This window comes from Lytechinus variegatus, chromosome 7 (genome assembly GCF_018143015.1).
Source record: "Lytechinus variegatus isolate NC3 chromosome 7, Lvar_3.0, whole genome shotgun sequence".
Taxonomy (NCBI): Eukaryota; Metazoa; Echinodermata; class Echinoidea; order Temnopleuroida; family Toxopneustidae; genus Lytechinus; species Lytechinus variegatus.
The window spans coordinates 19539707-19562726 of NC_054746.1; the positions used below are offsets into that span (position 1 = coordinate 19539707).

General features: G+C 37.4%; 1 protein-coding gene across 2 annotated transcripts in view; it reads right to left on the reverse strand.

Annotated features, from left to right (window-relative positions):
* Nucleotides 1-23020, reverse strand: part of LOC121418670 (ubiquitin carboxyl-terminal hydrolase 34-like) — an 87491-nt gene that overhangs the window by 64366 nt on the left and 105 nt on the right. For both annotated transcript variants that reach the window (XM_041612654.1, XM_041612652.1), the window contains exons 2-5: nt 9777-9852; nt 3110-3710; nt 1523-1573; nt 861-1010 (exon numbers count right to left, since the gene is read on the reverse strand). In XM_041612654.1, coding sequence (XP_041468588.1) covers nt 861-1010; nt 1523-1573; nt 3110-3710; nt 9777-9852 — 878 coding nt within the window. The remainder of the gene's footprint in view (nt 1-860; nt 1011-1522; nt 1574-3109; nt 3711-9776; nt 9853-23020) is intronic.

Here is a 23020-nt window from a genome sequence, read left to right on the forward strand (position 1 = left end):
AGAACTTCCTAAAAAATGTAACAAAAATATATATATTTTGAACTAAACATACAAGTTGAAAGTAAGACAATGTCAGCAAAATTATATTTTGCTGACAAATTTATATTTTTTGTAAGTAAAGGATAACTCTACAAACAGCATAAAGTTTAGGACCCCGATTCTTAAGTTATACTAAACACTTATCATTACAGCCCCCCCCCCCTCCTTCCCCCAAAAAAATGCTTAGACAAACATTTTTTAATTATAAATATACAAATAAAAAAAGTTTACAAACAATATAAAAAGTGGACCAACTCTGAAAGTCATGCCTGCATTAGAAATCCATCTAGCAGCAGTACTGACTTTAAAAACAACTACATGTATGATGAATGATATTTCAAAAAGAGAGGAAAGAACAAGCATTCATTGAATGATAAAATCCAAAGTTCACTAAGTTCATTGACATCTTGGAAAAAGAGACGTGAAATCACATCTGTTCATTTGCAGATGCCTGATAAGCCTTATGAAATTTTTATCACTTAAGCCCTTATACTTTAAAAGTTATGATGACATTTCAAAACTTATCTTGGTTAAGATTTAATGTTGATACCTCAACATAGACAAAGTTCATTGACCATGATCATGTGACCTGAACATGATGCAAGATGATGTAATGAGTGTGTATGGAATAGGTGTGTATACTTTCTATGTTATGTTGACATTTCAAAAACCTTGGCTAAGATTTCAATGTTGATTACGGCCCCGTCGGAAAAGCAGCACCTACAGTCTCACCCTGCTGTGCAGGTGAGACAAAAATGTAGTAATTTATAAATGATTACTGCGATTCATTTGAAAGTAGGAAGGAAGAAGTTACATCTTACATTAGTAACGACAGTGAACATTGCATGCGCTGAGGAGAATGGCAGTGTCTCAGGAGTAGATTGTTGGAAACACTGCCTCATCTTCACCAATCCATTGCTGTCACAGAAGAAACATACATTCCGCAATAGGTGGAGACTGACATCTAAATCCTGAGAAAAAGAGAAAAGACACAAACAATGTAAATTTCAACTTCAACTGACAATCATGAAAAAAAAATTCCCCTCAATTCCTGCACCTGTACCAAACAAATGTTTCAATGCCTATACAATGAATTAACTATTTTATACAATAAGGTATATTTTAATGGTAGACCTCATATCTATGATTTTTTGCAAGCAACTGTAGGTACCAAAACCAATTTTTACTCTTGCAACTGATTTTTGGGGCTGTTTCACAAAGGGGCATCTTTGAATAAAGGACAGCATACATGTACATATGAGCGTGATCTGACCAATGTATTGATGCATTATATGCCTCACACAACTTGGAGTTTTAGTGCAATTCAGTCAACATATGTGAACACTCACAGCTCTGCTAATTACCATAAAGGATTGAATTCATTCACTCCACTTAAATTTGTTCTATAATTTGCAACCAATTTTTGCCACTGATAACAGGTCATTTCCTTGCAACATTCCCTTTAGACAATAACATAACTTACATTTGTGTCACAGTAGTTTCCCAGTGCTTCTGATTCTTGTGGTGACAGCTCCTGTTAAACGGAAAGAGATATTTACATTTTTATCAGTTTTCTAAAAAATATTATACTGTGTGCACTTGTTGTATGTGTATTCATTACAATCAATGATTTGCAATTGCCAAAATATTATGATCTTACATACACTTGTTCAACTTATATTGCATTTATCTATGATACAACTGCACACCCCTAACTGGGTAGCTAGGTACTTGCAAGTCATTGGTAGGGACTTTCTGATAGCAAGGCTCGACATTAGCGGTGGCCCGGTGGCCCGGGGCCACCAAAAATTCATCTCGGGCAACCATTATTGAAAAAATGTTAAGTTTTGGTGGCCCGAATCGGGCAACCAATAATTTTCAAAGTAGCGCAATTTTTCTCCCGATTTTGCATGCATTTATCAACCTTCTACAGTTAAAATTGCAAGCCAATTCGTCATGCGCCTTTTTTGTTAATCTACACACAAATACACACACACAAAGATGGTATAGTCATGACAGTATGTAGGCCTACCGCTAGCATACAGTAACTATTATTCGGCCGGCCGCGCCGGCTGTCTGGCTGAGCTTTGCATGCATGAAACCAATTCAGCTAGCTGTGCACGAGCAGACTATTCAGACCCAGGGAGCTGCGATACGAAATGTTACTGCTAAGAAATCTTCCCCAGAACTTTGGAAATCTACGTCAAAGTCACATTTTACACCAATGAAATGCCCTTCTACAGTCCATATTACTGAAACCTGATTAATTGCAAGCATTAAAAGGAGGAATTATGACCTCTCTTTTGACTCAAAAAGACCGATTTCCAAATGCATTAATACACATAGGTGAGTACATCACAGTCCCATATGTGCATTTGTATGTATGTTGATATTTGGTTTATTTCGAAGCTGTGTCTCTTTGAGCCAAAAATAAATAGGCCGCTCTTTCTTTCTTGTTTACAAATGACTTCTTAAACCACTCTTAAGGAAGTAAATACTTTGGGAAGGCATTTCATTGATATGACATGTGATTTTTTTTCCATCATTTTGTCAAATATAGGGAAGGAATTGTCTCACTGTTTTTTCCAGATAACTTTTGCCATTTTATTTTTTTCTTTCATTTTTTTTCAGTGATTAAACCATTTATACCCCTTCCCATTGAAAATACCTGATTAAAGAACATGTTTCTACTGAATAATAATAATTTTCCCCATTTTTTGATAATTTTGTTTTATTTATTTTTCTTAAATTTTCTTTTGTTTTTCTCAAATTTTTTTTATGACCTGTTCTTTGTTTTTTTCTTTTGTTTTATGCAAAGTAAAATAACAGCAAGCACGATTTATATACAAGATGTACAAAGAATAGTGGTACGTGTTAGTGATTGCAGAATATTTCAGTTTGTTTTATTCATTTTTAATTAATGTTTTTCTTTATATTTTTCGGGCCACCAAACTTTATTAGTGGGCCACCAAAAAAAATTATTTGAAGGTTTTGGTGGCCCGAATGGGCCACCACCAAAAAAAGTTAATGTGGAGCCTTGTGATAGCATTGTACAAAGTATCATACTTACATCTGTGACACCATGGTAGTACTGTTTATGTGCTGAATACAATGGGAAGGTCATGTGAAAAACTTTGGCAACAAGATGCAATAACCTCTCCTTCTCCTCCTGCGTCCAATCCTCATCTTCCGCCCGACGGTTGCTCTCCTCCGGTGTTCTACACCTGGACGCCTTCTTCTCACCATCCCTCGGAACATCATCCCCATCCTCAGTGGTGTTAACACCCTTCTCTTCCTCCATGCCCTCTTCATTACCATCTTTCCTTTCCTCCTCCTTCTGTTTCACATCACCGGTTTTTCCATCTTCAATTGTTCCATCACTGCTCTTTTCTTTGTCTTTCACACTATCATCACACTTGTCTTTGACAGTGTCCTCTGCAATAGGCAGTTCTGTGTTGTCCTCTTTGCAGGACGCTCCAGGGTCAGTCTCGCTGACCTCCTTTTCTGGATCCTCTGTCTTGTCTTCTTGTCCTTTTCTCCGCTCTTCTTCATCGTTCTCCCTTGATTGGTGCCACGAGGAGATGATATTAATTGCAAGTCGGAGGACGAGCTGAACCAAGCTATTCAGCTGCTCAAAGTTCTTATATTCCTTGAAGACACAATTGCATTGCCTGGAAAAGAAAATGATAGAATTGGTTAAATGATACAATCATAGGGACCAGTGACAGGAACAGGGAAGATTAATATTTACAATTGATTGTAAATGTTTTACACGGTTTGCCATTTATGGTGCATTTCCGTGGAAATAATAAACTTATTTTAAATTTGCAGTCCAATGATACTTGAATCACATCAGAACATGTGTCCAGGTGCTTTCAGATCCACTTGATCACCAAACAATCACCAAATAATTGTAAAATTATGAAAAATAATCATAAAATTATGAGAATAACATAAAACCACAGAAAATATATGTTCATGCCTCAAAATACTCAATACTTATTGTTGGCATTCATACATATATCAAACCAAAAAAATAGACCCTTCCAGGGTAAAGTCTTGAAGTTGAGCAAGCACAAGTACGGCCTGATTAGCAGTCACGGCTATAGAATTGATTACATAGACATGTACATCCAACAAGTCCTTTCAAATATATTTGAAATGCTCTCTAACCTCTCATGCCAGCCAGCAGCCCACACGCCCTCACTGTGATGGGACAAAAATTCTTGTAATTTGCTTTTAATACTCACAACCTACAAAGTTGTGGTAATTTTGAACAGTAACCACCAATAGGGAATATTTTTTCAGGGAGATTAGCTTCCACACTGGCAACAATACCTGCTATTTTCTGATCGGGGTAGATCAGAGTAGTTTTCACACTAAAAAAAATATCAGGTATTGCCAGTTTTCACATGAGTCTGGTCCGAAAATTCTTTTAAGTGCTTAACAACTGTATGGAGTCCTGTTTCGGTGACCTTTAATGACTTTATAAAATCTTCACCCATATCTTGTGTTTTTATGAAAGTGACTGATTCTTGAACTCTAAGCAAATTTGATTGACAGTTTAAATATATAAAACAAGAGTCATGCTGATGTCCTTTTAAACTTAATGGTTCTGATAAAGTAAATACATGTATTCTTGACTGACGGCATTTGCCTCATTTCAACGAGACTTTTATAAAAATATGTCATCCTATTTCTACACCCCTCACACCACCACTTGTTTCTCGTCTGCCCTTCTTCAAACATCCCCCCCCTTCCTTCTCTCTACTCTACAATACGTAGCTTGCCTCCGTCTTCATCCCCCTCCCTCTCTATCTCTGTCTCTCTTCTCTGTCTCTCTTATTCTCTCTCTATATATATGTAACTCTCTCTCACTCCCTCCATCCTAATTCATCTTCTGGATGTTTTGGATTATTCATCATGATGCACATATAATGGAATCAAACAGTTAGAGCAGTAGGTGACACAATTACATACTTCCTCATTGTCTCTTTACGGATCTCTTGATCGTCTTTGGCTAATGAAATTAGCACCCTGCCGAATGTCTCAGCCAGGCCTCTAGACCCAGAAATGCAACAAGTTCAAGGCTTTTAGGATGTATCCATTTTCCCCAATCCATTTCAGTTTCAGACTTAAAATAACACTGCTTTATTTACAAAATGTTCACACCTATACCACTGACCTCCACAACTACTACAGATGAAAATGACCTTATGAAATTTTAAAATGATCATTAAAATAAATCAGTAAAACTATAGACCAACATGTAATAGTATGTTTTGAAAAGAAAAACAATGTTGATTGCAAATTAGATTGTCTGTAACAGCTTTTAAAGTCATGAATAATTTTTTTCAGCTTTCTTGAGGCAAAATTCCTCAATGTTTTTATTTTGTATTTAATATTTTATTTCTAGATATTTGATTCTCCTTTGAAATCTAAGAAAACTAATGTGTACACTCCTTAATGTTATTGTAGGTGAGCTCTACTTTTTTCACAGACCAATGTCATGTTCAAGTTTGTTTTGTATCCTTATCGTTCTGTGTGTAAAAAATATTTGGTCTAAATAAAAAATCATAGAACTACGTAAGTACAAAAGCACCAGGAACCAGACAGGAAATCAAAGTTACTGGCAGGAAGTCAATTTTTCTAACGAAATAAATGCCATTCCAGGCATCGACGGATATGTTGTTTTGCAGGAAAGCCCCTTCTAATGCTCCGTGTCTGCACTGTGCTAATGATGATGCAAGCTAATAAGCTCCCGACACTTTTTCCCCCTAATCCTGTATGATACTGCATCTTGCTCTCGGAGCTACTTACCAATAGGCACTAGATCCACTTTTGAAGAATATGGATTGTTGATATAAGGGGAACTGGTGTTCTTACAAAGACATTGATTTATCCATTATTTTGTTCTTTCATCAACAGCTGTTGCAAGCTACTGAAATTCTTACATCTGATAAAATGTAATCAAATTTTTCATAAGGGCCGTCTGCACCATCCCGAGTTTTCAAATTAGCGCGCTATTTCTGATCTGGCAAATTATCCCGATCTGAAGAATCTCGAGATTGTTTGCAATGGAGACGCAATTATCGCGCTAGTTCGTAGGATTAATCTCGAGATTGCAATCCCAAGTCAACTTAGGATTATTTGCAAAATAAGCACGCTATTTTACAAATTATCGTGCTAATTCGTAGGTGCAGACGCACTCGGGATTATTTATCACGGCGTCAGACCATTAATGCATCGATGCCTCGCTCGAGCAGGAATCGCTCTTCTTGCGATGGTGGAGACGGGGTTTCTTGAATCTCGAGATTAATCGCGAAGATGGCCGATCGCACTAAAATCTCGAGATTGAGCAAACTCGGGATGGTGCAGCACCGCCTATAGAAGCTAACAGACAACATCAAGCTGCAAGAACATCCCTCATTCCCCTGATCTGTTCGGTTGTTTACATGAGGTTCCTGAAAATCATTCCATGTTTTTGTTTCAGCTTTGCTACAAGCTACTGAAAACTTTGTATCTGATCATTCCTGAAAGCAAGTTTGTCAGTGAAAATCAGTGACACAATCCATCTTGAAACACTGACTTTCCAGCTTCCTACTTATACCTAAAGTAGTTAAGAAACTTTTTGCCAAGATCATACCTTTTACAAACCTTAATGCATGACAGGAATTGGCTTGGTTTAATAGATTAAGTGGCCTGTAATAGAGATATTTACGATGGGAAATTCATGTCTCAATAATAGTTGAGTGTATAATACTACACCGTTTTCAAGGAATTATTCCAGTAGCAAGGCATGGATTAATGAATTAAACAAAGGTTATCAAAATCCTTGGCTGTGGATGGCCTATTGAATGGCATTAGGTCGTTTCAAAACCACCTCGATCACAAGGATCCCTGTTAACTAGAACTATTTTCAGGCTGAAAAATAGATTCCTGCATTCAAACCGACCTGAAACATACCCTTCGGGGAAAAGTTCCTGAAGTTTTGAGCATGCGTAGTATGGTCTGATAAGCAGGCAAGGCGTGAGATTCAAAATTGCTAGCTCAGCAGCAACCCACAGCACCCGTGTCTAACTAAGAAAGTTCTCGTAATTTGCTTTCACACTGCCAAAATACCTACGGCCTTGGAAATATCCCAGTGAAACATTTAAAACAAGTACCTAGGGAGGCAGCATAGCTCAGTCGGTTAGAGCGCCTGTTCCGGATAAGATCGTAGGCATTTGAAGTCAAGCAAAAAAAAATCTACTAGCGTTGTGTGTTAGCGTGCCTCACCGCTGTGTTCAGTGCAGGTGTGAATGCAAATTTTGGAAAACACTCCGTCCATCCGAAAGACGCAAATGTTGGTCCCGTGTATAAGAGAGTCGCAACCTGTGCATGTTAAACCAATACACTATTCATAAAAAAGTAGGGTGTTCACCTGGTGTATTGCACCTGCCAGTCCCAGGTACTACAATACTGCAAGAATCTTTAGAATTGAAGATTGCAGTGTAGCTTGAAACTCCAATCCCACCTAGCAGGTTTTTTCTATCTGGGATATTATGAGTAATTTTCTTTCACACTGCCAAAATTACCTAGTATTTTCTGATCAGGACAAATTTCCCGATCAGGAAATACCTAGAACTGACGAACTTCAAGGATTGTAACCACCTATTGATACCCACCTCATAGGCTTTGGAGACTCGTGCCCTTTTGATTTTCCCATCTGCATTGCAACATAGAATTGTGCCCTTCGGAAAAGTGGCTGTGCCTTAGCAATAATGATTAAGGCCTGCAGTAGGCATAGCTCTCCAAGACCAATCAGAAAACCAAAACTGCATTTATTTGGTTCATTCATACATTAGATGCCTGTGAAAAACTTGATACAATCAAATACACTTTTCTCTCAAAATAAAAAGTTGATTTAACTCCTTTTTGCAAAAAATAGCGTAATACAGCTCTTTCCATTAAAGTTTCTGCGAGTTTCTGTGAATTATGACTAAAACAGGGGGTATGATGGTATTCTAATGATGTCACTTCTTGAATCTGTATAACAAGGGATTTTCATTCAAATGCCTGCTAAGCTATGCTAACTAAACAGGCCAGCCAAATTAAACCATTCAGGACTATGTAATCATGTATCATACGCTAAATAATTTTTTTAATGCAAAGCTATAAAATCAAATTTCATTTTGTACAAAAATCTATACACACTTTCCCCATGTGTATGTGCGTGTGAGTATGCAAATGTAACCAAGTTTTTATACAGATGTGCATCAATCAGAGGTGACTACATATGCTTGAGAATGACCATTTAACATCACCATAAAAAAAAAACTTGACCAGGGCCAATTTCAATAAAGGACTTGCAGTCATGGTAAGTACCATGGTAACCAGGCTTAGTAGCCAATCAAAATCAAGGTTTCCACGGTGTTACCATAATGGCAAATCGTTAGTCTTGGTGATTTGAACCTCTAACCCAATTTGCAACTTCCCTCACGTTCTTCAGCTTGGATTACACAATGCTAAGCTCTTAAAAGATACATCGTATCTTTTATATCCTACAAAGATTAAAGCCTGTATAGTGATTGGTTCAAACAGCATCATGTGACCAAATACATTCTATGATGTTGCGTGATGTCAGACCTTGATACATTTTTTGCCATACCAATATTCTTTTTTCTGACGTCAGTATTCAAGAAAACTGGACATTCAGCTAATCTCTCGGACGCACCGGTCAGCGAGCTGTCTCTCCCAGGCAAGTCCGGCGATGCGTCGGCGCAGGCACTAATTCGCTGAGTACGGTGGCTTAGGGAAAAGTAGGTCATTCAACGCAAGTAACCGAACTCTGAAAGCTCAGCGCATAGATTTTGGTTCTAGTTTAGGATATAAAACAAATATATTTGGCATTTCCTTAAAAAGCATAGTGGGAATGAATAATCATCAGTTGGACTGAGTTGCCAGACCAACTTTGGATAAATACATGTAATTCCCATTATACTTTCTCAAAGCCTGAATATATTTTTATATTGTTCAATGCTGAAAATATAGGCCTAATCATAAATTTCCATGTCAAAAGAGACCTTTTTTCTTGCACATATGGGTATGTTCTGTAATTTCTACAGGCATCCCTCATGCACCGATATGTATGTTATCTTATTAAGCCAGCCCATAATGAAAAATTGCATTTTGATTTAAATCAATCACAACTCTATGAGAAGTGAAACACAATCAGAAAGTTATTCATATTCATAATAATAATAATAGCTGGTTTTATAAAGCGCTTTTTGCCAGAGGATACAAAGCGCTGCTATTATTACCCCCGCTTTAGCTCGATAATAGGCTTATAACCTTTTCATAAATCCGCATAATTTGGTCGTAAAATCAGCTATCAGCATTATTTCCATGCTGCAATTACCTGCATAATAGCGGCATCAGGACCAGATTTTGACTATATGAACGCATTTCCAATGAAATGCGGATAATTGTCATGGTGCTGTCACAAGGTCACCCTTTTCCAACACAACCCCATCAGAGGGGGTGTGTGCAGTTGCCATTACAATTATCCGCCTTTTTCAGGTCAGGCACTCGCAACAAATAGTGCGGATTATTTTCGGAGTTTGTGAATGCAATTTTTATTGAATTATCCGCATTACTCTTAGGCGGATAAATGGAGGATGGGTTTATGAAAGGGGTATTAGTCCCTAAATGTACTCTATGAATAAATACAAAAAAGTAGTAAATGTTATATTTACCTGTGGAGAAAGGCTTGTGTGTAGTTGTACAGAATCCATACATGTTCTTTTTGCAATTCAATCTTTTCATGAGTGCCTGTGGATAAAGTAAGAGTAAAAAAGAGATAAAGAAGAAGCTCAACAATGATGATAAAGAAGATTATGAATTAGGGTGATGATAGAAATTGATGATTACAATGATGATGATGATAATGACAATGGTGACGATGATGACTACGAAAAGTAGTAATAAAAATTACAACAAATATCTTGAAAAATTTAGCATTCATTTCAATAACAGGTTGAACTACTGTACTATTCAAATTCTGAAATGTAATAATTTGTTCGATGAATTTTGTCATCTTGAAATTTATACAAACACAATTCACGTACATCATTTGTGTCAGAAAAAAAGTCCTGCCATGTTTTGGATGGTTTTATAGAGTGATACATGCATGATTTAGAAGAGGCCTACATAATAGTTGTACAAGAAGCCTTCAGTTTCAGACTGCATTCAACCTGGGGACAGTAAATAGGCCTACATGTATTGTAGATTTACTTTAAAGTGATTGGTTAACATTGGTTTGACTTTTAAAAAATCTGAGCTAGAAGGTCACACTTGTCACCTGTGTCTGTGATATGTTATGAAAATGAAGCCCAGAAACAACTGTGTTTGAAAATAATTATTTAGTGCTTCAAAAATTGAAATATAAAGTGACCGGAAACACCATCTTAATTTCATCCCATACACTTATGTGTACTATTTAAGTGTCTATAAGATGCCTATTAACAAAATCGGGGTTTGCCTTGTAGTTTTAGCTTTTCATTCTCAATAATGGTTGTTTTCAGGGTTTATTAGTTCTAATACATGCACTTGTACACATTTTTCATTAGCTGCTCACAAAGTTAAACAATCCTTTAATTGGGTTGGGTATCTGAAATCTAAAGTTTTTCCTCTGGGGCTGCAGCAATTTCCATGAGGACCGAAGTCTCTTTCATACATGTGCATATACATTAATTATATTCAAAGCTTATGTATGAACAAAATCCCACATTAAAGTCAGTATAAAAACTATCAGGCCAACATGTCTGATACAATTTGAGAGAAAGAGAACAAACAAATAAATTTAGATGTTTGGTTTAATTTGATGCACTTGAGAAAGAAATAGCAGTGGTAAAGCACTTGAGAAAGAAACAGCAGTGGTATGATATTAACAACATGGATTGCATTATAAACTTGGAGGTAGAAAAGCATTCATCATATTTCTGTCTGGTGTATGTTGCTGAAGGAATCATACACAGATTATTCCAAAGCACTGCATCTGTGCTTTCAAGAATACACATTTGTACACACACTTCATGATACATTTCAAAGTACATACAGGTACTTGTTCAATACAAAATTTTATGAATGGAATTGTGTACCCCCTGAAAGGTGACAAGGGTTGAGTGTCTGTGTGTGCATGAATAGATGGCTTTTTACATACGCCAATGTGGGATAAAATACACACAGGAGATGATGAGATAATAAGCTGGGCTGCTGGTCTTTATGTATGGTACTAGCTAAAGAAATTATATTACTCCTGCATGCATCTGGGATATTCAATTGGGATTGTGTGTCTGGTGAACTAGCAGAGGGGGCAAATTTAGGTGTTATGTAGAAATTATTCATGTATGAGTCAAGTATTTCAAGGTGACACAAATCACACTTCAGGAGCCCAGTACACTGTACATAAAGCTCAGTGGCGGATCATACTATTGATGATTGACTTCATGTTGTGGTCAATGCAATCAATCAATCACTAAGATTTATGTTATAAGGATCCAATCAAGTGGTGGTCATGAACATTTTTTCCCCATAAATTACATGTGAGCAACCCATTGGAAATCCCACGAAAGCTCCCCCATTCAAATTAAATTGCAATTTTCTCAACAAAAATTTTTACTCACAAATGCATTCATTTTACCATTAGATGTATCATTTTAAACCCACTTCTATAATAAAGAAAAAATATTTTAGACATATCGAGCCATTAAAGAGAAATGCCAGTAGTCGCAGTAAACACTGATTTCATGAGAAAGTCTGTAAAACCAGGCTTAATTGTAAGTATATCATCGAGGATCTAGATCTGGTACAGTCACATAAACTGAACTTTGTGAAATGTTGAAATCTACGCTGAAAAATGTTCCCGCTGAAGATCATCAACACAGATAGGCACACATGGGACAGTGTATTATTATTGGTGGAATAAAGACCCGACGGAAGTGACCAGATTTTTTAAAAGCTTATTTTGCTTATTTCTCAGCAATTACACAATTTCTCCCAGAATCCTTTGGCATATATTTTTTTATTCATACAAACAGACACTTGGGTGGTCATTATATTAGATTCTGTAAGTCATTTTGAGATCGTTACCAAAACTGGAATTTATCTTCAATGGCATTTATGCTTGCATACATGTATGACATTATAAATTTAATTAATATCGTTTAATATCCAGAACTTATTTTTTTATGGAATTTCATCAAACCTTTGACATGAACCTTAAGGGCTTTTGTCCTTGATCATGTGACCTGAAAAAAATACCAGCTACCTGATTATCCTGCTGTTTTATGTTTTATGAAATAAGCCCTTAAATGTAGTTATAATATTCCAAAACTTAACCTTGGTAAAGACTCCATGTTTATGACCGCCTTTGGAAATGTAGCGCCTGTTTCGCTTCTGTTACATGTATGCAGGCGAGACAAAAATCAACAGATCAAGGGGAAAATAACTCAGCACTACCACTGGCCCGTTGCCCTGAGCCAATTAAATGTCAAAAGAAAAATGTTAAAGGAAATCTAAAGCAAAGAAAAAACTAAAATATAATCATGATGATTTCAGATATTTCCATGATAGTGGGTATACCCAGTTTTGCCAGTTGTTGTGTGTCTGGACGATCAATTTAGAAAGTCATTTGGAAAAATTTACAAGTGAAGTTTCATCAATCTTTAGTACAATATGTTAGGAAATATTATAGAGAACAAGATAAAAGACGATTACAAATATTGCATTCATATTTATAGTGTAATCCAAAGAAAAAAAAGGCTTCAAAAATGTAAAATGTCCGGACATCCGACCCCCCATCCAACATACATACACGTATGTGTGTACCGTACCGTACACGTATGTCGGTATGAGATGGGATAAATGTAGGCAAGATTAAAAATTCAATGGAAGAATAAACAACTGATCTTCCTGAACGGCAGATCTATGCTGATTACTATAGGATGATTGGGGATTTAAAGGCTCTAACAAGTGAACATACATGTAGGTCTTTTTTGTCACATTACAACTAGTTTCCCTTTGTATGTAAGGTGTTGTCTTGTCACATTTCTCAGCAATGTGATCCCCAAAACAAAAAGGGATCGCAAAATTAATAATTTATTTTATGCAACATATTTATATACTGTAGCAACATTCATATATCAACATTTATGTAGCGCCTAATACAATATTTGCAAGCACTGCATACTATTACCCTGACATTAGTATAGTTGCCATGGTCAGGTGCTCCAGCAGTTAAGTAATTCCTTCCTACCAGGTACATGCTCCAAATAACAACACCTCATCTGGGTGGAGACTGGAGAGTGGCAAATTTGATTCTATTCATTCATCACACACAAAATTCTTTGTATACAATCTGCTCCATGTCCAAATTTGGTATTTTAGCCAAGATGTTAAATCTTCACTCATGTTATATGACCGGCACATGGCACAGGCAAGACCCCCATATTGCCCCGGAAGCTGGCTCGATTGTACAGTGTACATTCCCTAGCGAGAGACAAAAAGAAGCAGAGTACGAACCTCGTTGCATCAAACACAAAACAACATGGGCATTTGCACAGAGGATTTTCTTTTTGGGGGGGAGAGTGGGGACATCTATTGATATGTCCCTCCCCCCCCAAAAAAAATCTTCTGCACCGACAACCATGCATAACGAGGGGCATCCACTTGTTAGATATGGCCAGCGGATAGGTACACTGTATTCCCCTGAGCTTTTTGAGTTAATAGTCAGGTGTAAACAATCAAATAAGTTTGCAATGCCTGTGCCTTTGGTGTTACATTATTGTCATTATTTGCTGAGAAATGTAATGATGCTTACCCATGAGGTTTCCCAAACAGTCTAGGAAATACATGTACATGTAGTGCTTGGTGATAGTTCAATATCATCAAAATTATTAGATATTGAATTTTTGATAAAGGTTTTATGATTATGTTGATATATAGCAGTAACACAATATGACCAACAGGCATTAGTGTACACTATACAACATATAATACATTCTCACGACACAAAAGAAATTCCTATGGCTATCTTTGTTGACCTCAGCAAAGCCTTTGACTCACCCGACCAGAGTATACTACTATACAAGCTTAGACATTACAGTGTCAGAGGTGTTGCATATAACTAGTTTCAAAACTACCTTTCTGATCGCAAAAAGTTTACTTTTTACAATAATAATTATCTAATATTTTGCCAATAACATGCGTTGTCCGACTAGTTGTCCAACAAGGAAGTATACTAGGTCCTTTGTGGTTTTTAATTTGTTAATGGTATTGGTATTATCTATTCTATTTCTCAAAAAAACATCAAATTTGTACTGTATGCAGATGATACTAATATTATATTGTCACATGAAAATGAACTAAAATTGATTGAATTAGCTAATAATGACCTTTTGTCTGTTGCAAATTGGCTTAAAGCACATAAATTGATGACTAACATGAATTTTACCTATTATTCCGTTGATCAAAAAAAAGTCCAGCTTAACAATTAAAATAGATAATACTGAAATCAAAAATGTTTACAGCATAAACTTTTTAGGTTTAATAATCGACGAAAGACTAAATTGTACAGAACATGGTAATAATATCCACAGAGATGCCAACTTTTGGAAATCAGAATTAGGGAGGATATGCAACTGCCACCAAATTATGTGCGCGTAGCGCACATCTCGAGCGCGGAGCGCTCGACCCTTGCGGCCGGGGTCCAGGGCCCGCCTTAGGGCCCTGGAAGCTCTGGGTTTCTAGATGCTCTCTGGTGCAATCTGACCCTTATTTTGGGGCATTTCACATGTTTTCAAATAAAAATTGTTCCCACTTTTTTAACATAAAAAATATCAAATATGCATTCTTACATGTAAAAAAAATGAAAGGACAAAAGAAGTACCTGTTCAACAATAATAATTAATAAGGAGGAATTATCACTATCGGCTATAGGTAGGTTATGTTCCACTATAAATCCAGTACAGAAAAGCTCAGCGCTGGTCCCTTGCTTGGTGAAATAAAGTCAACAGGGTACTGGCCTATGCCGTTTGCTCCGGCTCCCGAACGGTGCTTCCGAATATCATCACGACCTCCGTACTCAACTGAAATGTCCACGCTGCAAGTTGCGCAAAATGCATGGTAAATTCCTCTTTCCGACTTCCGAATACACAGGTACTGGAGACTGTATTCAGTCTTATACTTCTGAGACCATTTCTTGGTCTTCTTTTGTTGATTTTCCGCCATTTCGTGTCAATATCAACCCATCAATACGCCAAAATCACACACCGATATTCCACCGCACGACTCGACAAATCCAGTGGCCGCGAGCGCACACGCCTCGCGAAGCTAGCCGGGCCTACCGGCCTGGTGCACAGTGGATTCCCGTTGGGCATATCACATGCACCAGCTTTTCGCTGCTCCTTATTTGTCTACCTTTAACACACAGAATTTAGTAGCAGCGAACGTAATGGAGTTACTACATGCTAAAGTTAGCAGACGATACATGTCCTTCCAATCCAATTTTATCAATTAAAAAAAATCGTAATTTCGGGAGGATAAGGATGGTAATCGTAAGGGCGGGAGTTGGGATGAATTTTCGGGAGCCTCCCGATGAAATCGGGAGGGTTGGCATCTCTGTATCCATTTGAAAATGGGTATGTACATACTGTAGGTATTATGCGAAAAATTTGTCATTTTTTGGACGGTTAGGTCTTTAAAAACCTTACAGTTATACATGTACAATGCCATAATCTTGCTGCATTTAAATTACTGTGGAATAGTTTGGTCTGGTAATAATTTAAAAAACATTAAGCGGTTATTTGTTTTGCAAAAAAAAGCAATCTGACTGTGCACAAACTCATAGTCTGGTTGTAATTGACCAATTGTAGATTTGATTGTTCTTTTATAAAGTTCTTGATTTACAATGTCATATTGTACATTTTGTATGTAAGGGGATCACTGTTTAGCAAGCCAAAGGCTTTTGTTGTGATTCCCATACACATTTTATTGTATATATCTATGTATTCAAGAGGGCGCAACGGCAATCTCGGAAAAGGTTTTTCACCGCTGCAAATTTTGCTTAAAATTCCAGATTTGGCCGCGTCCACCATCACTGTCAATGTAATCATCGTTTTGGTGAGTGACTCAGTATTTCTAGCAGTCGTTGATATTGAAATATTATCAGCCGTTATTGGAGAACCGATGTCATATTATTTTACATTTCTCATCCGAATACTGTACCGAACATAACGTGCGTTCAAGACGTTGACTTGGGGACCTTCCTCACTAGCCGATCGTCTACAGTCCGCTGGCTTTTCAGCTGTTATCAAAGTTGGCGCCACCAATTGACCACGTGATCATCAATCGTAAGCCAATGGGTTCCCACGGTATAATGCATATCTGCTTTTGGCTACTCATTGTTCATATTGCCCATTCAGAAGCTTTCACCCGCTTCATCATTCCGCAGTACGTGAGAAATGAATGGCAGCAAAAGAACAATGAATTGAAAGAACGGATAACTCCCATTCATGAGGACTTAAATCATCGTATCCAGACCCCAAAGGAGGCCGCCGATTCTTTCAGTCGTACCGTCTTCGATTACTTCGCTTCGCAACCTGACTTCGTTCAAGAAAACAACTCCCAGGAATATGTCCAGCATGAACCAAAAACCCTCGCCGATGCGCGGAAAAGAAAAAACTCTCTTCGCCGAAAAGCATTCAGCAGAGAGGGCACAAACGAGGACAGGAAAAACTTCCGATCGGCCGTTAAAGCAGTATCTTTTCTGAAAAAGCGATCTGACAAGAGAAAAGCCGAAAAGACCGCAGCTTATCAAGAAAAAAGATACAGAAATGACTTTTGGAACTTTTCGAAACAAGTATGTAATGGAGACTTTAACAAAACCACGCCTACCGTTTCTTTCTCGAAAGAAATCGCGGACGAGTACTACCCAAGAAAATATTCTCAAACAGAGCAGATTGACTTTAATAGATGTAATTGGTTTCCCTATATTGATGTTAATGATTCAAACCATGATTTTGATTTAACCCCGGTTACCCCTAAGCAAGTGAAATCGGTATTATATGCCAAGAAGGCATCTTCTGCTCCCGGGCCAGACGGCCTTATGTATGGTTTGTTAAAAAATACCCCGTGTGTTCATCATTTTTTGGCCACCCTATTTTCTCAACTTCTTCTCGAAACACACGACCCCCCTGAGAGCTGGTCCCGTTGTCAAGTAACGCTCATACACAAGGGCGGGGATACCAATGCACCAGAAAATTTCAGAATGATCTCGTTAACTTCTTGTGTAAGTAAAGTTTTCCATCAAATACTAGCAAATCGTTTAGTTGACTACCTAACTACAAATAATTACATAGACCATAATGTTCAGAAGGCATTTATTAATGGTATCAATGGTTGCGTGGAACACAATCAAGTCCTTCATGAAATAATGTCACATAGTAAAGCTAGGAAACGTACTGTACATGTCACGTTCTTTGACTTAGCTGATGCTTTTGGTAGTGTATCTCACGAGCTAATTTCCCATTCCCTACGTCGATTTCATGTGCCTAATAATCTGTCAGTGTATATTTGTAATTTATATGGTAGATTGCAAGGTAATGTAAAAGGCAATAAATGGTCATCTGAAACTTTTATGTTAAAAAAAGGTGTGTTCCAGGGAGATCCCCTTTCACCTATTATCTTCTTGTCATGTTTTAACCCCCTCATTGAATACCTCGGTCAAATGAAAGATAGTCTGGGATATGACCTGAATGACACCAGGATCATAACAACTCCGTACGCCGACGATTTTAATTTAATAACCAATAATAAAGTTCAACATCAAAAGATAATTGATCAATTACATTCATACACATCGTCGATGGGACTTAAATTAAAACCTTCCAAATGTTGCAGTCTGTCAATTTGTGGAGGTACCCCGAAAGAAATCAAGTTCTCAATCGGCACAGAAAGTATCCGTTCAATCAGAGAAAAGCCGCACAAATTTCTGGGATCAAATATCTGTTTCAGTGGCAAACCATCTGAAGTATATGATTTTGTCCATAAGGAAATTACTGACAGAATCCAAAGAGTAGACGAATTATCTCTTCGTCCTGAGTTCAAAGTTGCCATTTACTCACGATACTTACTCAATTCTATCCGCTTTTTGCTCACAGTTCATACATTACAAAAGACCCACTTAGATAAACTCGACGTTCTAACCGATAAATACCTGAAAATTTGGTTAGGTATCCCTTCCCGAGGTGCCAACATTGCTATGGTCCACTTACCTCAAGGTCTCAATATCCCGAGATTATCCGACATTTACCGCCAATCCCAATCCACCGCTTTTAGCAGATCGAGAGTTAAAGCGAATTCAGTAGTTAATGAAGCGATTGACTCTGCTATTGAAAGAGAGTCACAATGGTCACGTAAACAATCAACTGTCGTACAATGTAACGAAACCCATCGTAGAGTTGAAAATGCTATCAATGTTGAGACCAGTACATGGCATACTGTGAAGAAAACCGTTAAGAAGATAATAGAGGAAGACACTGTTAAATATTGGTCTGATAGAGTGGAGCCACTCTTGGTCCAGGGAAAATTTGCCTCCTTGTTATTACTGGAAAATGAAAACCTAACTTGGAAATCTATTATGTATAATCTCCCAAAACGAGTTTTAAGTTTTGTTGTGAATGCATGTATTGACTCTTTGCCCTCTTACACAAACTTGCATACCTGGGGTAAACGCCTAAATGATAAATGTATATTCTGTCCTGGTACCACAGGCACTCTCCATCATATACTCTCAAACTGCCCAGTCTTCCTTGAGAGATACGAGTGGCGTCATAATAACATTTTGAGGTTCATGCTCAAAGCATTTCTTGAAAATTTGACCAACGGGAAAATTTATACGGATTTAGAAGGGCATTCAATTGCCGGGGCACCATACCTCCCCACATTCTCACAACCACTTTGCGTCCAGATTTAGTAATTTTACGGGAAGATCAGAAAGAGATAATTATCACCGAATTGACAATCCCATTTGAAACCAACATTGATGACGCACACCAAAGGAAAGTCACAAAGTATGAATCGATCGTCAGGGATATCAAGGAAAAGGGGTACATGGTGTCATTTTACGCTGTAGAAGTCGGGACAAGGGGCCTAGTTGACCGGAATAATAAACACCGTCTTAAAAAACTCCTCAGAACAACAACCTCAAATTTCCAACCAACCAAATTCTTCCATACTCTTTCTAAACTCGCCATACTCTCCTCTTTTTCGATATTCTACGCAAGAAAAGAACGAACTTGGGGGGAGGTACGTCACTTGGACCCGTAACCATCCCTAAGGGCCCAAGATGATTTACTTGACTATGTTTTTTTTGCGTAAGGCAATGTACTTTACATATTTTACTTTCAATTTAGGAAATCGATTAAGTTTTTTTTTTCAACGTGGTATCTACGACAGCTTTAACTAATTCCTACATTTACGTTACTCTCAACAATTTTATATTTGTATACGTATTACCTGTTTTGTAATCTATGTAACATCTGACCTGCCAACCGTTTGGAATCGAAACGATGGACCTGGTCTCTTCATGTATATATTTTGTATGAGTGTCTTTGAACTTGAATAAAGTCATGATGAAACAACAATTTGCATTTTATGAATTATTAATAAATTAAATTGAATTGAAATGATTATGTTGAATTCTAGCAGTAACACAATATCAACAATATATTATTAATCATGAAAATACAATCACTATTTATTTACCAACAAGTAGAGTGCCACTGGCAGTCTTGCCTGCATTACGCGATTATATATCAGCAGTGCCGACTTTGATAAAATAATAATTCACAAAAAAACCCACACAATTCATATAACAATATAAGAACTATGTTCATTGACCATAAATTACATTTGAACCTGGCCTGAATGACATTTGACCTTGATAAAATGACCCAAGACTAGTACTAGATGAGCAATGATACTTGATTACCTATAGGTCTACATTTCATGAACTAGATACATAAACTATCAAAGTTATGACAATTTAACAATTACCCCCAAACATGGCCAAAGTTTATTGACCTTAAATGATCTTTGACCTTGGTCATGTCACTGGAAACTCACAGGGAATGTTCAGTGATATTTGATTTATGTTCAAGCCTTATGAACTAGCTCCAAGTTACAATGGAGGCTTCAAGCTCCAAGTTACAATGGAAATTCAACAAATACCTGTAACATGGCCAGAGTTCATTGACCCCAATTGACATTTGACCTTGGTTATGTGACCTGAGACTCAGGCATGATGTTCAGTAATACTTCATTACCCTTACATGTATGTCCAAGTTTCATGAACCTTTTCATTTGATGTAAAGCACAGATAAATATATAACTTTAATTTTCCCCTTCCCTACTCTAATAGAATTGCAGCTCATTATGAGCAAATATATGTGATGAGGCATGGCAATCGCAAAGCCCACAAAAAGTCACAACGTGTTATTTTCAGGACAATAAGAGTGGTTTTGGTAAAATGGTCCAATTCCAGTTTTTTGTATTTCTCCAAAGAGTATACTGTTTTCTCTGAACTATACAAAAATGGATGTAATAAACAAACCCGGATAATTGATCTGACAGTTTTAATTACGTGTAGACACATCTTGTGTTTTTAAAGATTTTGCTTTTTGTTCTTCCTGAAAACCAAAGTATTCCTATTCCCCTTATCTTGAACTTGAATAAATTTCAAAAATAGATAAGACCTTTCATCAACACTTCTTTGTAATAAACATGATGTGCCTAATTAGTGAGACAAATTTGGAGCTCATTTAACAACTCCTTCTAGGATAATTTGGAAGAGTTCTAATTTTTTTTAATCACCTTGTACAACAGTGTCTGAAGTGTGCTTCAATAGACTTGTCATCTTTTATCCGTTCTCTGAAAAGTAACATCCTATGGTATGAAGAAAGGGCCCCATATCTGCGCACCAAGTTAAGATTGAACTTGAATTTCTTTTTATTTCAGAAAAAAATCTGTTGATAATTTTCCTTATATTCTTATAGAAACAGTTTGCCAAAAATCTCATAAAAATTTGTAATATACAATTTAATCTAGGAAAAATCTCGGTCATTTTCAGAATAAACAAAAAAATGGTGCCACATGTCTGCTCACCCATTCACTTTACACATGATTCAGGGATTTTGACAAAAAAGGCTGCAATTTGATTCTATCTCATGGAATGCCCAAAAGCAATTATTTTCCACCATTTTGAGTCACATTTTAAAATATATTTCTATGTATAAGAAAGTGGTCGTTGTGTATCTTCCTTTACTGAAATTGTGTAGATAGGCGTGTGCAGACAAGGGGGACTGCGTGTGTGTGTATTGAGTTTTGTCAGACGTGTATCAATCAGATATTATTTACGTCTGGGACCGACCTTTAACGTCACCATCTGAAAGACGTGACCAGGGCTCGAACCTCGAACCTCTGCATCAATTTGTAACTTCCCCACAGCTTGGATTACAGGCGCACGCCACAACACCCAGTTAGAATTGGGGATGTGACCTTACCAATACCATACAGTAGTGTCCAGCAAATATTTTTCTCTTTGTAATGAGGGTCAGGAACCACTTGTGAGTCATATATGTTTCATTTTAAAGCCGAGAATATTCAGGTACAATATTAAGCTATTATTTCATTTCTGGTGACTCTGGCAATACAACATGACATAGACGATACTTTGCTTTGGCCAATGCTTGCAAACGATATTAAACTGAATCAAATATCGACCAGCACTACCGGAAACCTCGTGAGGGACGGACTCGTAAAATTTATGTCATGTATATGGCTGCCAGTTGTGGCCTGTCATCATGCCTGTGGACTAAAAATTAAGTGTGAAATTTTGACTTAAGCCTCAACAGCAACGTTTCATTATTTAAATCATTGTTGGGTCAATTTTCGGTTTGTCTGGCGTGTCTGTTTGGAACTTGGTCTTGGATTCTTTCTTGGAAGTTGGATTGGAAGATTGGTTCCCACTAGCCTGGAGGCATCTGGGGAGTAAAAGTCATCTACTCTACGTATGGTTACTCCCCACTGACGCCTGGGATCCCAAGCTATATTCACCCACGTACGGGCACAAAACCTGAAACTTTCGCCCCCGAGATTTCTACTTTCCCTCTAAAAGATCTAGCCCTAAAACAGACAGGACGCAAATCGCGCGATTTGCGTGCTGTCGCCAAGCGGAAGACAAAGAAATCAAGATGGCGACGTAAACACGGCCGTAAGCTCTTCCCATCTTTTCATAACAAATGTCTCGTTTTTTTAATGAATTCTTCTTTAAAAATGAAATCAATATCGCAGAAATGTTGCACCCCATGTAGATCTTTTTGGGCTAGGGCCTAGATCTTTTAGTTTTAAAGGGAAAGTAGAAATCTTGGGGGCGAAAGTTTCAGGTTTTGTACCCGTACGTGGGTGAATATAGCTTGGGATCCCAGGCGTCAGTGGGGAGTAACCATAGATGACTTTTACTCCCCAGACGCCTCCATCCAGGCTAGTTCCCACACAATGAATGATGACCAACGTTTTGCTGGTTTTACTTTTAATATGTCTTATGACAATGAATATGAAGGTCAAAAGCCCAGTACTACGCCTTTATAACCTTGTACATAGGATGGCTGGGCCCTATTGGGTCTGCTTCTGTATCTGGCCTGGACCAGGATGAGAGAATGCATTGGCATTTGCATTAACAATTCTTACAATGACATATTAAAATCTTGTTAACAACTTACATGGATTACAATATCTGGGACTACAATTTTTCTCTCACACATGCATTGTCACGTTAACCGTTCTACACTTGTAGGCCTCGCTTTCACATACCTTATAAAATCTCCGCGTTTTTCAGTAAATAAATGGTAAGATACACCTTTTCACACATAAAATGATAACA